The sequence below is a fragment of the Saccostrea echinata genome, unplaced genomic scaffold (assembly GCF_033153115.1).
Source record: "Saccostrea echinata isolate AGI-Se365-2 ecotype Australia unplaced genomic scaffold, CSIRO_AGI_Sech_v1 ptg000054l, whole genome shotgun sequence".
Taxonomy (NCBI): Eukaryota; Metazoa; Mollusca; class Bivalvia; order Ostreida; family Ostreidae; genus Saccostrea; species Saccostrea echinata.
In genome coordinates, this window is record NW_026889803.1 from 65,473,910 (window position 1) to 65,488,969 (window position 15,060).

General features: G+C 34.2%; 1 protein-coding gene across 1 annotated transcript; it reads right to left on the bottom strand.

Annotated features, from left to right (window-relative positions):
• Positions 1–2,388: 2,388 nt before the first annotated feature.
• On the bottom strand, positions 2,389–4,705 carry LOC133171549 (uncharacterized). The gene has a single exon (XM_061306317.1). The coding sequence runs from the start codon at positions 4,666–4,668 to the stop codon at positions 2,545–2,547; it is 2,124 nt and encodes a 707-aa protein (XP_061162301.1). The 5' UTR covers positions 4,669–4,705; the 3' UTR covers positions 2,389–2,544.
• Positions 4,706–15,060: the final 10,355 nt, after the last annotated feature.

Consider the following 15,060-nt stretch of genomic DNA (forward strand, 5'->3'; position numbering starts at 1 on the left):
ACCAGGAGTAGGAAATGCTGCCTTTCATATGCACAGTATTTAAACCACAAATCCAGACAGAATTTATGGACTGCAAGCCTTAAGGGTGATGCTGGACCCCTCAATTTTTGTGATTATTTTAAGATTACCTGCATTTAATGTCAAAATTAAAATATGCTTTTAATAGAATCACTTTTTTTAAAAAAGAGAAACCAATTTAGTCCTCTGGGCCTTGGATCGTGAAACAGATATAGACTTGAGTCAAAGAAGAATTTTAATTTGCATAATCTTACCTGATCTTCGCTGAACAGCTTATCTGTAAGTTTTGTTTCAGGTATACTGGGAAAAAAACCAAAAACAAAAATAAATAAATAAATAAATAAATAAATAAAATAAAATAAATGTTTCCTACATAAATATATGTTAAAAGTTCTACTAAGCGGGCCGAAAACCGCTCGGTGAAATGTTGGACCGCTTTAACGTTTTAAGGTCACACTTTATTCCTCAATACGTATTGAATTCGAACCAGCGATTAAGGATCATCTTCATTTTCCACTGCTCTCAAAAATGCACCACGTTGGCTCTAATCCTCAACAAGTGGAAGACAAGTGGAAAACTTTTATATAATACAGGGTTTTTGTATTCCTGTTATGAAGGTAGGCATGCGCCCTGTTTTACTCACTCTGTATCATAACCCTTTATTGCGCTGAACAAAAGAAATACGTGTAGTATCGATAAACAAAACACATTTGGTTTTCGAACGTACATGAAAATAAAAGAAATACTTCCACAGAATTCAACAGTAGGGGATAAAGAAATAAGGAACTCTATGAGAACTACCGAAGGTATTGTCTATTGTAAATAGAGATTAATATATAGCAATATCTGTATCACACCCCATATCAACGTGAGACTCCTATAAGATTGATATTGGTAGAATAAGAGGGTTAAAAGGGAGTGTGATACAGATGTGCACATGTATATTGGTTGTATTTATTATATATTTGAATTAAATAGTGTCCACAATTCATATAACTCCGGCAACTTCATTGAACTCCGGCATCTCGAACACTGATATCTCGAATACCATTGATACTCGTATGTCGAAGTGATCTGGAAGTCCCAACGTTTACCACATATTCTGTAAGTATTTGATCCTTGATATCTCGAATCCTCGGATATCACGAAGTTTTTTCTTGGTCCTTTTGAGTTCGAGATAACGAGGTTTGACTGTAATTTATGCGTTTTCAAATAAATATTTGAATGTATTCTTCCATTCTTGTTGAATTTCCGTTTCTCATCATTTGATTTAAAAGCAATACATTTAGCAATAATAATAAATCAAAGAAAATAATTATTCTGAATCATTAATAGAAAAATATCATTAATAGAAAAAGATCTGGCTCAGAGGTACTCTGAATGAAAAGTACAGCGGTGTTCCGGAAAGGTGTAATTATTAATAAAGGGTGTGATAAAGATAAAATCTCCCATGGTTTGTAGTTAGATATGATTCTTATTACATTTTCAACAGTGAAATACTGAGATTTATTTATTAAATAAATGATATTCTCCCATAGTGTGAAAGGATACCAAAGTGATATTCATTCACAGTGTGAAAGGATATCAAATTTAGTAAAAAATAATTTCTGGACTATCATAAGATAGATGTAGTAATTAAACCGTCTTGACAGAGTCTAAAACTGTCAATTTCTTCCCAAATATGTTGCTAAATCCATGTTACAATGTTTTCAATCTCACAATTGCTATGCTATGACGTCTCAACTGCTAAACTATGACGTCTCAACTGCTAAACTATGACGTCACAGTCTGTGTTTAAAAAAAAAAAACAGAGGCAGAGGGAAAATTAAAAAAAAATTTAATAAACAGAAAATTCAATGTTTTTTTTTAGTTGGATATGGAATTTATTTCACTCGTGAGACAGGAATTTTTTTTTTATATATTTTCACTCGTGCTTCGCACTCAAGAAAATATTTAAATATCCGGTCCCACTCGTGAAATAAATTCAATATCCAACTACAAAACAATGAATATCCTCTATTTATCCAACGAGTTGTGTGTTAAACACACAACGAGTTGGATAAAAAATCATATCTAACCATGCACAAACCATTGGAGACTCTTTTTATCGCATGTTTTACACAGCTATTTTATGTTTTACGCTGGTTTATATGTAAGTAAATCCACAATATTTAACTTCATCAAATTCAAGCAAAAAGCCCCCCCCCCCCAAAAAAAAGTGAAGTCACAACCGCGCACTCATGGATATGAAAAACGATATCAGATGAGCTATATCCACTGTATAAAGGAGTAAACATGTGATAAAGGATGAAATTTTGATCTTACTTGCAAGTTGTCCTCTGAACATCTAAACAGCTAAAACACAAAAAGTTTGATGATATATTTTATTTCTAATGCTATCAATAACATAAATGATGTTGTTGGGTCATTTATAACATTTTTGGGACTTCGATTAATATCTTGGAAAAGATTCCTTTTCCCAATGTTTATTTCTCATCTGATCGTTTTGCTGCACTGCTACATGTTTTAATCAAATTCCCTCGAAGACTTTTGGCGAGCCCTCGGTACATAACGCCGCTTGGGTAGAAATGATTCGTCGCCAACAAGTATCGGGATTCCGCTTGGAATACGACAAGCCCTGACACAATCTCGAGCATCAAACCCGGCCTCAATACAACTATTGCACAAAACAAGACCAAGTCTGTTTGCTCTCATAAAGTTTTTACCGTGGTTGACCCAGATGCTCCAGTCGGGCTCGATTCCCATTTCAATGACGTTTTTGCTCCTCAACAAAAGATCTTCCCTCACTGGAGAGAGTCTCATATACTTGTCAGGACAAACCAATTTCACATCCCCATTACCATTTTGTATGATCTTGATCTGATTTATCTTAACTACGTAGCCTCCTGATATGTGTCTAATGGGGTGGTACTGAGCGTTTGCTACTAGATCCATGCAGGACATGACAAGATTTTTGTCAGGAGATTTGTCCGAGGCAAATAAAATGCCAACAGAGCTATTTTTCGACAGTTTTGAGAAGTTAGGTTTCTGTTCCTCTTTGATTTTGTCGGTGTTGAATTTGTAGCTTGTATTTGCGTTGCCAAAGATTATTGCTTCGTCTGACATCTTAACTCGACGATTTAGATAAATGTCGGCTTCAACCTCAGATACAGCATGCGATATTTTCCCAGCTGGATGAACAATAAAGTTATTATCTCCCTTTGCGTTCGATGCAATAACAAGATTCTTTTGGTGACTAACCAATCGTATTGCTCGATCAATCGTCATCTCAACTGATACATCGTGTTTTAAAAGAACCGTTATCAACCCAAACTGAGATACATACACAGCTGGGTACTGAAAGTTGGTGTTGAGTCGGACTGGCTCCATGAACGGTTGGTAAATGTCGGTGGCAAACAAAGGTTGTTGCAGTGTCTGGTAAGGGTTAAAAGGCGTCAGTCCTCCATCTGGTTCCCCATATGAAGGAAATTGATAAGTAAACTCGGAACAAAAATTATCAGTCTGTGGAAAATCCGATAATTCGGTGAAATTATCCCAATTCTCTGGTTGTTTTTCTTCCTCGTTATTTATCTCCTTAATTTGACTGACCTCCGATGTCTCTTCTTGCTGAATACCACCGTACGGAGTGTTAGAGTGGTTTTCTGCCTTGACGATATCGGGTTTTTCGCAAGTTTCTGTAATTTCTGCTGTGTTCTGGTTAGTTGAAAGGGATTCATCGTTAACAAATTGTTGATTCGCTAAATTTTCATTCACTAGTACTGGATTTTCTTGATGGACATAGTAATAACTCCCGTTTATATAATGTGGATTGTAGCAAGGCATCTGAAAGTAGACCATATTTCCGGGTGATTCAGGGTTAAAATCTTGGTATGTTTGGGAAACATAACAAGTAGCACCAGGTTCAATGTATTGTCCATTGTATGTTGTTTGAAAAGATTGAATATTTTCAGACGAATCGCCGAGCTCTGGATATATGTTCTGTTGAAATGATTCGCCTGGTACTTCTGAGTTATCTGTCGATTTTTTGGGTGCACTTCCAAGATCATTTAAAACATCGTTGCACTGGGCAGTGGTTTGTTCATCCTCTTTGTTACTTTTCTGCTCATTCTCACTGCTAGCTTCATCTGTAAATTTCGAACTTGATGTTTCTAATCCAATGTCTTCTGACTTTTTGCATACACCATCGCCATCTTCATCGCTAGAACTGGAATCTGGATTTATGACAAACCTCTCTGAACACATGCTTTCATAATAGCTGTCCGGCAAATTGTCAATTTCCTTGTAGGAGGTGGGCAAATCGTCTGCTGGCGTTGGAAGTTCCTGGAAAGTTGGCGTGACAAACTGTTGTGATTTGAGTTTTTGGTCAGTTAATGGATCGTAATTCTGGCCCCCTTCATTTGCAGAGTGGGAGTTAGAAATGTCTGAGAGTTCTTCTGATTTGATTTCTTGTAAATCATTACTTGCTACTTGGATGCTGTCATCAGCCCAAGAAAATCTTGCTTCTTCGTCTTGTGCATGCTGTAAAGGTTCCTCGATTTTTGAAACAGTCACTTGTTCTTCTACAATTTCCAAGGCTATTTGACAAGCCACGACATTCAAATTCGACAAATTAAAATTACCCTCTTCCATTGTTTTGATATTTCCCTCTGTTTGTAATGTAATGACGTTGAAAAAAAAAATGTAGACGTTGTTGCTAAGCAATACACTTTACCTGTGTGCGTTTAACGGGTAAAACACACGTTCAAAATCCCACTTTACGTTAAATAACGTTGTCTCAGTATAAACAATTTAATTTTTTTTTAACTTTATTTGATAAAAAATGTAAATATCTTTTTATTTGAAAATCATTTATTTAACAGTCAACTAGATATCTATATATTAACACAAGTTAATAGGTCACTGGTTTGAAATGAGGCATAAACACGAATAAATTTGGCCCGATGTATCATCTTCATCCTTCCGACTCCCCAGTATCTAGAGGTAGAAAAAGTCCACAAGTCTGCGCACAAACGCTGCAAACAAAATATCAGACGCTTCTACCAGAAATTTTTGTATAGCCAAGAGAGACAGTTTTATAGGTAAAATACCATTCTTAATTGACCGTTCTGATATTTTGCCCTGTGATGTTTCACAATCAGGAACTTGCGTCTGTTGTATGCTGTATATGTGTATTTTTTGAGATGCGGAATGTAAAAAAATGTAGATTAAAATATCAAGATTAATCTTTTGGGGAAGAAGGGATGGCACTTTAATTTCTTATGAATTTTTATTAAGGAACACATTTTAGTGTTGTGGTCTAAATGAAAATGTAGCAGAAGAATCTTATATTTCAGAGAATGAGATTAGATAGAATGTTCTATCGTTAAATTAAAATGATATACAGTATATGGCCATAAGCAGTCTAGACGAACTCCAAAAACAGCGTATCCGGAAGTAAGAAATTGAGACTGAAAAAGACTCCGAAAATAGAGTCCGCGCATGTGCACACGCATAAAAAATGGCGATTTTTCAGCAAAAATGATGGGTCTACAAAAACTGTCCGTGCAGAGTTTTGGAAAGTATGGCAATTATGCCAGTACAGTACTCAGAAATGCTAAATAAAAGACTTCCGAAGAGATCGTATTTGTCAGATGCAAAAAAGGAGATATTTACTTTCAAAGTTCACGTTTGAAGTCTGATCAATTACAGAGAAAATGATACGTTTGAGAAGTAAGGCCAAAAAAAATAATAGTCTTGTTTCCTGCTACCAGCCTGAAAAAAATAGGGTCGGTAGATAGGAAAATTATTTTATTTTATATTTTTATTTCTTTTCTGACAGCATTTTTTGGATATGAACTAATACAAGATAAAATTAAACATGTCACAGGTCAATATTGTCTTTTAAAATTGAATTTCATGTCTTTTTATGCACAATTCAAGTGGTATTTTATGAAAGTCCATATTTAAAACAAGAATTTCATGAAATGCTTGTTTTATGCTAACACGAAAACTGATTACGGTGACAGAACGATGAAATTCCGGAAATTCTCGATTTTTTTTCTTCCAAAACTTAAAAAAAACTTTAGGGTCGGGTGCAAAAAAATAGGGTAGGTCGGGTAGCAGGAAACAAGACTATTATTTTTTTTGGCCTAAATATGCATCATAAAAGGGATATATAAGAAAATGGGACAATATATATTGAAACTGCTAAAAACTTGACTGAATTTACACATAAATTAGCATTCCAGTGTTTTATTTGTGTACGACATCTGAATTGAACGCGTAAGTTCTTACCATCGTTATTTACCAATTTTTTTAGTCACATACGAACATATATTATTATGAAAACTTCTTTAAAACTATTATCTATCAATATGAAAACTTTAAAAACCACTCTTCTAGAAATTAAGGTCACAACATGTCTTCTAAAAATGAACCTGTGAATATCTCTGTTCCATGGTGAAAAATACACATTTCTGATTAAAAAAAAATACAAGCTGTGTGTCTTCAAAAACAAATAAAAGCACCTTTATTGTAGGAACGACATAAGATTTAAATCAAGGAGACAATAAATCAAATTAGAAAATAATTCTTACCGGCAGTATTGAATTCGATGTCGTATATCCAATTTACTAATATGCAAGAGTTTGAAGCGACAAATAAGTCAATATCCACAAAATAATTTAATAAATGTAATTATCCATTCAATAAAAATTAAAATAACGTCACAATGCACTAAATACAGTCATTATGCAGGCGTATATTTGAAGAAAGCGAACGACATTCCATCGTTTGTTTACATCGGACGCCATTTTGCCGCAATGCATGATGGAACCAAAGACTTCGTTTTCGGAGTTCACGCCGTTTTTGGAGTTAGTCTAGACTGATTAGTGAGTCATAATTGAATTTTTACACTATTTATTTCATTGAAAAAAAACAATTTTATAAAAACTTAGTGTAAGGTCAATTTTAGCCCAATTTCCATGATTTTTTTCACTGAATCATGCAGAATTGTTCAAATTTTCTTGTCTTAATATGTTATGCTAAACAAAATGATCAATACACTGGTCATTGAGAATAATTTATGAAATCGTCAAAACAAAAACAAAAAACTCTAGCTTCAAATAACTATGATTTCTTAAAGGTGCTTGGACACAGATTTGAACTTAATATTTTCTCATATTTTCTGTATAATATCATGACTTGTATATTGCAATATTATTTCACATGAAAATTGATTAAAAACTTATTTTATCTGAAAATTATTGGAACTACGAATTCCCAGACGTGTTTGATTAACACATCTTTGCACTTACACAAATTTTAACTTTATCCTTAATATTTAAGAAAAGAAGCGATTTTGTTATGCATTAATGAAAAATATTACATCTATAATCCAGAAAATTCAGAGTAGAAATGTTCGAAATCAAAACCAACTCACAAGTATTATTAGTCTGTGCTCTGATGTGTACAGAGTTTAACAAATTGAACACACCCGTGAAACATAAACTGTTTTTGTAAACAGGGCACGAGCTCTGTTATTGTTAATGTTTACGATTCACCGGGTGTGTTCAATTGTTAAACTCTGCACACACCACTGACCATGGACTTACAATACTGTGAGTGGGTTTTGCTTTCGAACATTTCTACTCTGAATTTTCTGGGTTATAGTTTTAATATTTTTCATTAATACACAACAAAATTGCCACTTTTCTTAAGTATTAAGAATAAAATTAAAATATGTGAAAGCGCAAGGATGTGTCAATCCAACGCATCCAGAAATTTGAAGATTTAATAACTTCGAGATGAAATAAGATTTTTATTATATTTTAGTATGAAATGCTATAGCAACATATAAGTCATGAAATTATACAGAAAATTTGAGAAAATATTAACTTCAAATCTGTGTCCAAGCACCTTTAACAAATTAAAGTCTTAAAATTTTTATATTGCATTTGACATGTGATATCACAGCAATGCCTACCCATAGATAAAATTATTTTGAAATTATGTGAAGAAACTGCAAAGAATTCTACATTTTATAGTGCTCTAGTCAAAAAAAAAAAAAGATTAACAAATAACACTGCAATTATATTTTAGAAAAAATGCATTTTTCAATGAAATATATCTTGGAAAAATAAAATTATGACTCACTTATGGCTAGGTACTGTATGTCCTATGGAATTGGTTATGGTGAGAGTCTGTACCGAGACACATGCATGCAGTTGTAGATTATTCTAATTATTCAGAGATGGGCAAATATGTTGGCCTAGAGAGTAGAGACTGATGTATACAAAGTTAGAAAGTCATAAATTATAGATTTTCCTATAGATCAAAGAAAAATAAATTAGTTGTGGTTGATGTCATAATGTAAATCTCTCTTAAATGTAAATCTCTCTTAAACATGGGTGTCTTTTATTTGTGTCACTGAATCACTATAATTTATAAATCTAATATTGTACAACACTTCATATACATGATTTATGCATAGTCTTAAAAATCATATTCTGAATGAATTTATTTTACAGACAAAATGAGCTATTCCATGAGCAATGTCCATAAAACAGAGAATGTGAGGAAATACAGAGATAACCAGTATGTGAAGGAAAATAATCAAGAAATTTCAAGCTGCTTCTCTCATCCATACTTGTACAGTCACAGTGTTAATTGGACAAAGGAAAACACTGAATATAGTTTGAATGATGACAGTCATCAGAATGACTTCCAGGATCTCTACTGTTCTTGGACTGCAAGTCAGGAGTGTAGACAAAAAGCAGTGTCACCAAACAAAGGATCATTACAAGAACATGAAGGATATTACTCTAGCCCCAGGGAATATTTCTCCAGTAGGATAAACACCAATCATGGAAAAGCTTGTCATAGATCCAAAGTTCCTGCACGATGGTGTTTACATGATCCATGTCACAGTAGATGTAATTTCACATCATTGTGGCAAAATCATCGACCTCAGTTTGTTGCCACTTTACATGAAGAAAGGCACCATACACAGCAGGAACAAGAAGAAATTCCAGCTGGTTGGCAAAATAACTATACCATTTCTAAGCAACATGGCAAAACTCATTGTCCAAGAGGATTATCTGACAAAATGAACAAAGTAACATCAACAACAGACCAGTATAATAATCCTCATTACAACCAGACAACAAGAAGCCCAGAAGAATGGTATACATATCGGGAAAGACAATTGTTACAAATGCAGAACAGTTTTTATCCCTCTTCTTTTATTACTTACTCAGCTGAATCACTTCACTCAACACAAGGACGCCAGCCTCCAGAAGCACTAGAAGGGATTGTCAGGGAAAATCATGCACAGTCCTGTAGAACTGACTCAGAACATTTTTCATCAGGAAGGACATACATGGGAGACAAAAATTCATACACTTTATCCACAACAAAACCATTTATAAATCATGGTTTCAATTCTTTATGTCAATCAGAAAACAAATGGAAAGATTTTGTAAAAAATCAGCAGCTACAGGATATTGAGTCAGACTTCTTATCTACTGATGAAGATTCAAGATTTTCATTTATGGACTCAGATTTAATAGTCTCTCAAGAAAAAAGAAAGGATGAGAAAAATCTGAATTCCCTCTGTCAAGAGATATCCAGAACTCCTGAAACAATTACCAGATCTAACCCTTCTCCTGACGGAAAAGCCAGAGATGGTGTAGGACCAGCATCCAGTTATAATGTGAAAAATCCTTTGCACCTAGATGATTTACTCGTTGATTATAATCTTTTGCCTGCTGTACCCAGTGCAAATGATCTGATTCAATTTCATTATGATGATGATTTTTCCTTTTCTGAAGATGACTTTTCATCTTGTTCCAATCTTGAGGCTGAAGAATCATCGCCTCCTGAGAGATGCAGTGTGGAACAGACTATTACAGAGGTTAGTGATGATGATTCAGTTTAGGATGAAAATATTAATTTTACATCAAATACAGTAAGTGATATAGACCTACTGTTGTAACATACTTTTTAGTTCACTTGACAAGGTCAGCAGAGCTGCAGATAAGGTGCGTATTTGCAGAAATACACATTGAGTTTTACAAAATATGCATTGAAAATTAAAACTGGGCGTACAGTTACACATTAGCAATCGTAGATAAGCATTACACCACGAAAGTACTGCATACGATGGGTTGAATAATAAAAGTACGACTTAGCTAACGATATGAATTGAGGTTAACTCAGTGTTTGATTTTTCTCAAAACGAAATACTGATTTAAAAGCGTTTTAATAACCAGGAATATTTAAGTAATGGCGACAACAATTTCCATTTATGGAGAAAGAATCAAAGATATACATTAAAATCGATTTCTTTAAATAGAAAGACTATGCACTGGGCATAGTTACATATATTTTTAAGCACACAAAAGCTTGTGTCGTCTACGTAAGATGATATTGTAACAAGTGTAATACGTAAGTAAAGAAAACAATGTTACGTGTACCTAGAAAACAAACGGTAGTTGGAGGAAAAAAGTCTTAGCTGGAGAATAAAGTTTATACTGCAATGTTATCAAAGAGGACATGATGTGTAAGAAAAAAACTGTTAAAACCATATCCAAAAAACGAACTCTGTTTAGTTTCAAGACCAATTAAATAAATAAATTGCGGTAGAGAGACAAAACGCATAACATGTATATGTATTTGAATTTACCGATCAAGAGTTTTCTCATATTCTCTAGAGTTCTCTGTTTAGTATGATGGTTACACATGGGTTGTACGTAACGTTTTTTATGATGGGTTCATTGCCAATTTCTGATTTCTCTCAACTTGCCATATTAAGATTTTTTCTCTCGGTTTACTCTTGTTACGATATCATCTTAAATGGAGGAAAAGTTTTATGTGCCTATGGTAACTTTACCTACAGTATGCTCTTCCTTCTCAAAAACGAACATTTCTCTGTTTTAGCAAAAAGTCCTATTGGTATTTTCAAAATCTATTTAAATGAATGCAGGAACTGTCCTTTGAAGTTTTTCCCCTTTCCTCTTCTAAAACTCCTATATTTCGATAACAAGCTCAAAATCAAAATAGATGTCAAAACATTTATATATTAACAAAATACTCTTAAATCATTTTGCTGAAAATCAAAATCTGCATTGATTTGAAAATCAGGGAGTAAATACACTTTGGGGTAAAAAATTATCTGGAGCTGTGGGTCAGCAATAGCTGATTAACTGTGTATCAGCATTGAAGTTCTTAAGGATCAAGACCATGATATGAGAAGTTCACTGCGATCATAACAGCAAGGGATACTTAGCTTGATTGTCATGCCATTTGTCACCACTTTGCTATGTAGATATTTATTATTATTAAATGATCAGGAATTTTGATGTGTTTATATTTGTTGGAGACAAGAAACTAAGTGTCAAAAATATTGTAAAATTTCAGATTATGTATTTAATAAAACAGTCATTGACTTTTGAATTCGGTCTACTTGTGACTATACGGACTGGTCAGATATTGCTTCGGCCTCGGTCAACTAATACCTGATAGGTCTGTATAGTATCAGGTAGACCTCATCAAAAGTCAGTGATTGTATAGTGTAGCCCTGCCTAGATGAAATTTTTAATGGATGTTGTACAATATATCTTGAGATTCATGCTAGCCTACCAGACTTGCTTCTGATGGCATTTACAGTAAAACATGCTTATAACAAGGTGTCAGGTATGGACGATTTTGCTTCATTATAAACATTTTTTGCTATAAAAATTAAGTTCACAGTATGTTTTAAAGCCACGGGGAATGAAAAGCACCTCGCTATAAGCGTCAGTTCATTATAAGCGTGTTTGATATAAGCATGTTGTACTGTATTTTCTTGGGAATGGCCATAAGGATTTATAGATCTATGGATAGTATTTTGTTAAAAAGTTTTCATTTTCATTTTCTTTCAATCTGTAGCTTATCCATGCTTATATTTTTCTTATTTTCAGAAGCACAAAGAAGAGAGAGGTTTGTCCTCAATTTCGTGTCATAGAGACCTGCAAGGTATGAAGTTACAATATTTGTTCATGAACAATCAGGTACAAATACAGAAAGTGTGTCAGGTCATACTTTTATAAACTTTTTTTTGAACAAGTTTAAATGGTGAGGAGGAATAATCTTTTTTTGTTTCAATATTTTAGGAATTTGGGAGGAATATTATGATTTTGGAAGGGAAAGGGTCTATGAAGTTAATATAATCCCACTGAAATTGCATTAAAAAAAAAATGCAGATACTTTGGCAGCCAATCATTTTGGATTTTTTATTACCATTAAATAACTTCATTATTTATTTAGATGTAAAAAATTTTGAGATCTTGAAAATATAGTACAGCTGTGCATGTACTTTTATTAATAGAACTAATTTTCTAATTCTTGATGTGTATATTAAGGTGTAAATGCTATTGAAAATTCTCATGATGACAACTGGTTAGCAACCAATGTTTTCCTACCTGTCCAATTTGGCTACCAGCAAAATTGACCATTTCAATTGATAAAAATGCCATTGTGAAATCAAAAATCAAAATTTAATTGTTGTAAGGTGCATAGTTTGTTCATAAACCTCAACCCATCACCTGTTACCCTTAATTACTTTGGAATAAAGGGAAAATGTTGGTTAGCAATAGAATTTTGTAAGCATCTCAGATATCTATAGTCAGTGGAAGAGCTTGTATCTGTAGACTCTAACATTTTTGCAGGTGATGTGACTCTGCAGACTTCCTGTCACAGTCCTAAAACTTCTGGATCCACCACTGATAAACTGAAGATCCAAAATAGATCAATTAGTCCCAAGTTATACAGTCAGAGTGAACTGTTGAGTGAAAGTACTAATGAACCACTACTGCCACTAACAAACTTGTTACAAGAAGGAAAGAGATCAGAAATGTCAGGGAATCAGCCTGTGGAAAATGGAGACAATAATTGTTGTACAGGTACACAGGTCAGAAATGAAGAGGTACAGAAACCTCACAAGAAAAGTGCTGGATTTATAAGGGAGACCAATCTGTATAAGGATACAAGTAAGATTTTTAAACCTAAATTACATTTCATGAGAAAGTTTGAGAAATCTTGTAGAGGTATAAGTCTTCATAGGACCAGCGAGTGGGTAGACTGCAGTGCTGATTTACAGGTTAAACCTGAGAGAGAATGGAACTCTGCTGAATATGGTCAGGATTTCACCATCAACAGAGGATCTGACAATTTGTCTGTCTGTGTTGATAACATGTCACACACTCAAGAGAAAGGTTTAGAAAGTGAATTTAATTTAAGAAAAATAACTGAAAAAAGTACAGATCTCAATAACAGTGGATGTGGTACAGAATTACAGATAAATGGAGGTTTACAGGAATCAATGGCAGAATGCAGAAGTAAAGAAGGCAACAAAAGTGACATTTTGATTAGGATGGCAATGAGAAGTCTTATGGATCATCCTGATACCACTAGTGCAGGCCTAATGGAAAAGAATGGACATGGAGTGACACCTGAGTCTTTAAAGTCCTGTACAATTTACTATTGGTGCCATGTCTGTGAAATTTCTTTAAAGTCTGAAAAACTAGCAATTCAGCATCAAAGAACACATGATAATAATTGTCAGACCAGTGTGAATCTGAATTCCTACCTAAGACAGGTGTACGGTTGTGTGACCAGGCACTGGAAAGGGAGAACATCCCACAGAGAAGGGATTCTTCACATTTGCGGTCTCTGTGATGAAGTGGTTACCAACATGAGAAGCTTCCGGAATCACATTCAGTCACACGGGGAAAGGATCAAGTGTAAAAAGTGTGCGAGGACATTCTTCAAAGTGGAGGAACTGCAAAAACATTCCATTCAGGATCATTCTAAAGGTTAGTAACAGTTCTGTTGTTAAAATGTGTCTTGTAAAAACATACACGTATTCTTGCCAAAGAATCAGAAAAGAATTTTTTTATTAGCTCATCTGAGCCGAAGGATCAAGTGAGCTTTTCTGATCGAAATTTGTCTGTTGTTGTTGTTGTCATCATTGTCATAAACTTTTCACTTTTTCATCTTCTTCTCAAGAACCACTTGGCCAATTTCAACCAAACTTGCCACAAAGTATCCTTGGGCCAAGGGAATTCAAGTTTGTTCAAAAGAAGGGCCATGTCTTCTTTCGAGGGGAGATAATTAAGAATTCATGAAAAATTAATGGCATCATTTAAAAATCTTCTTCTCAAGATCCATTGTGCTTGAAAATACAAAACTTATGTGGAAATGTGAGGTAGTATAGTTCAGACCATGACCCCTTGGGGTAGGATGGGGCCACAATGGGCGATCAAAGTTTTAGATAGGAATACATGGGAAAAATCTTTAATAATCACCATCTCAAGAACAGCAAAGCCATGATTATTCATATTTATATGCAAGCATATCCTCAGGTAGTGTAGAATCAAGTTGTTCAAATCATGACACCTGGGGGTCGGGTGGGGCCACAATGGGTGATCAAAGCTTTACATAAGAATACTTAGGAAAAATCTTTAAAATTCTTCTCAAGAACAGCAAAGCCATGATTTGTCATAACAATATTAAAGCATCCTCAGGTAATGTAGATTCAAGTTTGTTCAAATCATGACCCCCCCAGAAGAATAGAGGGACCTTAGCAGGGGATCATACAAAGGAATATAAAGGGTATATCAATAAAAATTTTCTTCTTAAGAACAGCAGAACCATTTGTGTCAAATTAATTGAAAAGCATCCTTAGGAAGTGTAGATTCAAATTAGTTCAAATCACCCCCCCCCCCCCCCCCCCCCCCCGAACCACATTTATATTTAACTTTCAAGACTGAAATTATTTCTGCTTTTTCCTAGCCAAAGTGCTCAGGTGAGCGATGTGGCCCCTGGGCCTCTTGTTTATAACTGCTGTAGTTTACATTATTCTTGTACATTAATATATTACAATCATATTTTTAAATAATGAAAGAAACTGCCAAAATGATGATGCTCATAGTGCATATGAAAAGTGATCAATTGTATTAAAAGTTTCAATAATTTGAAAGAAAGGTGTTACAGCGTTTTTCA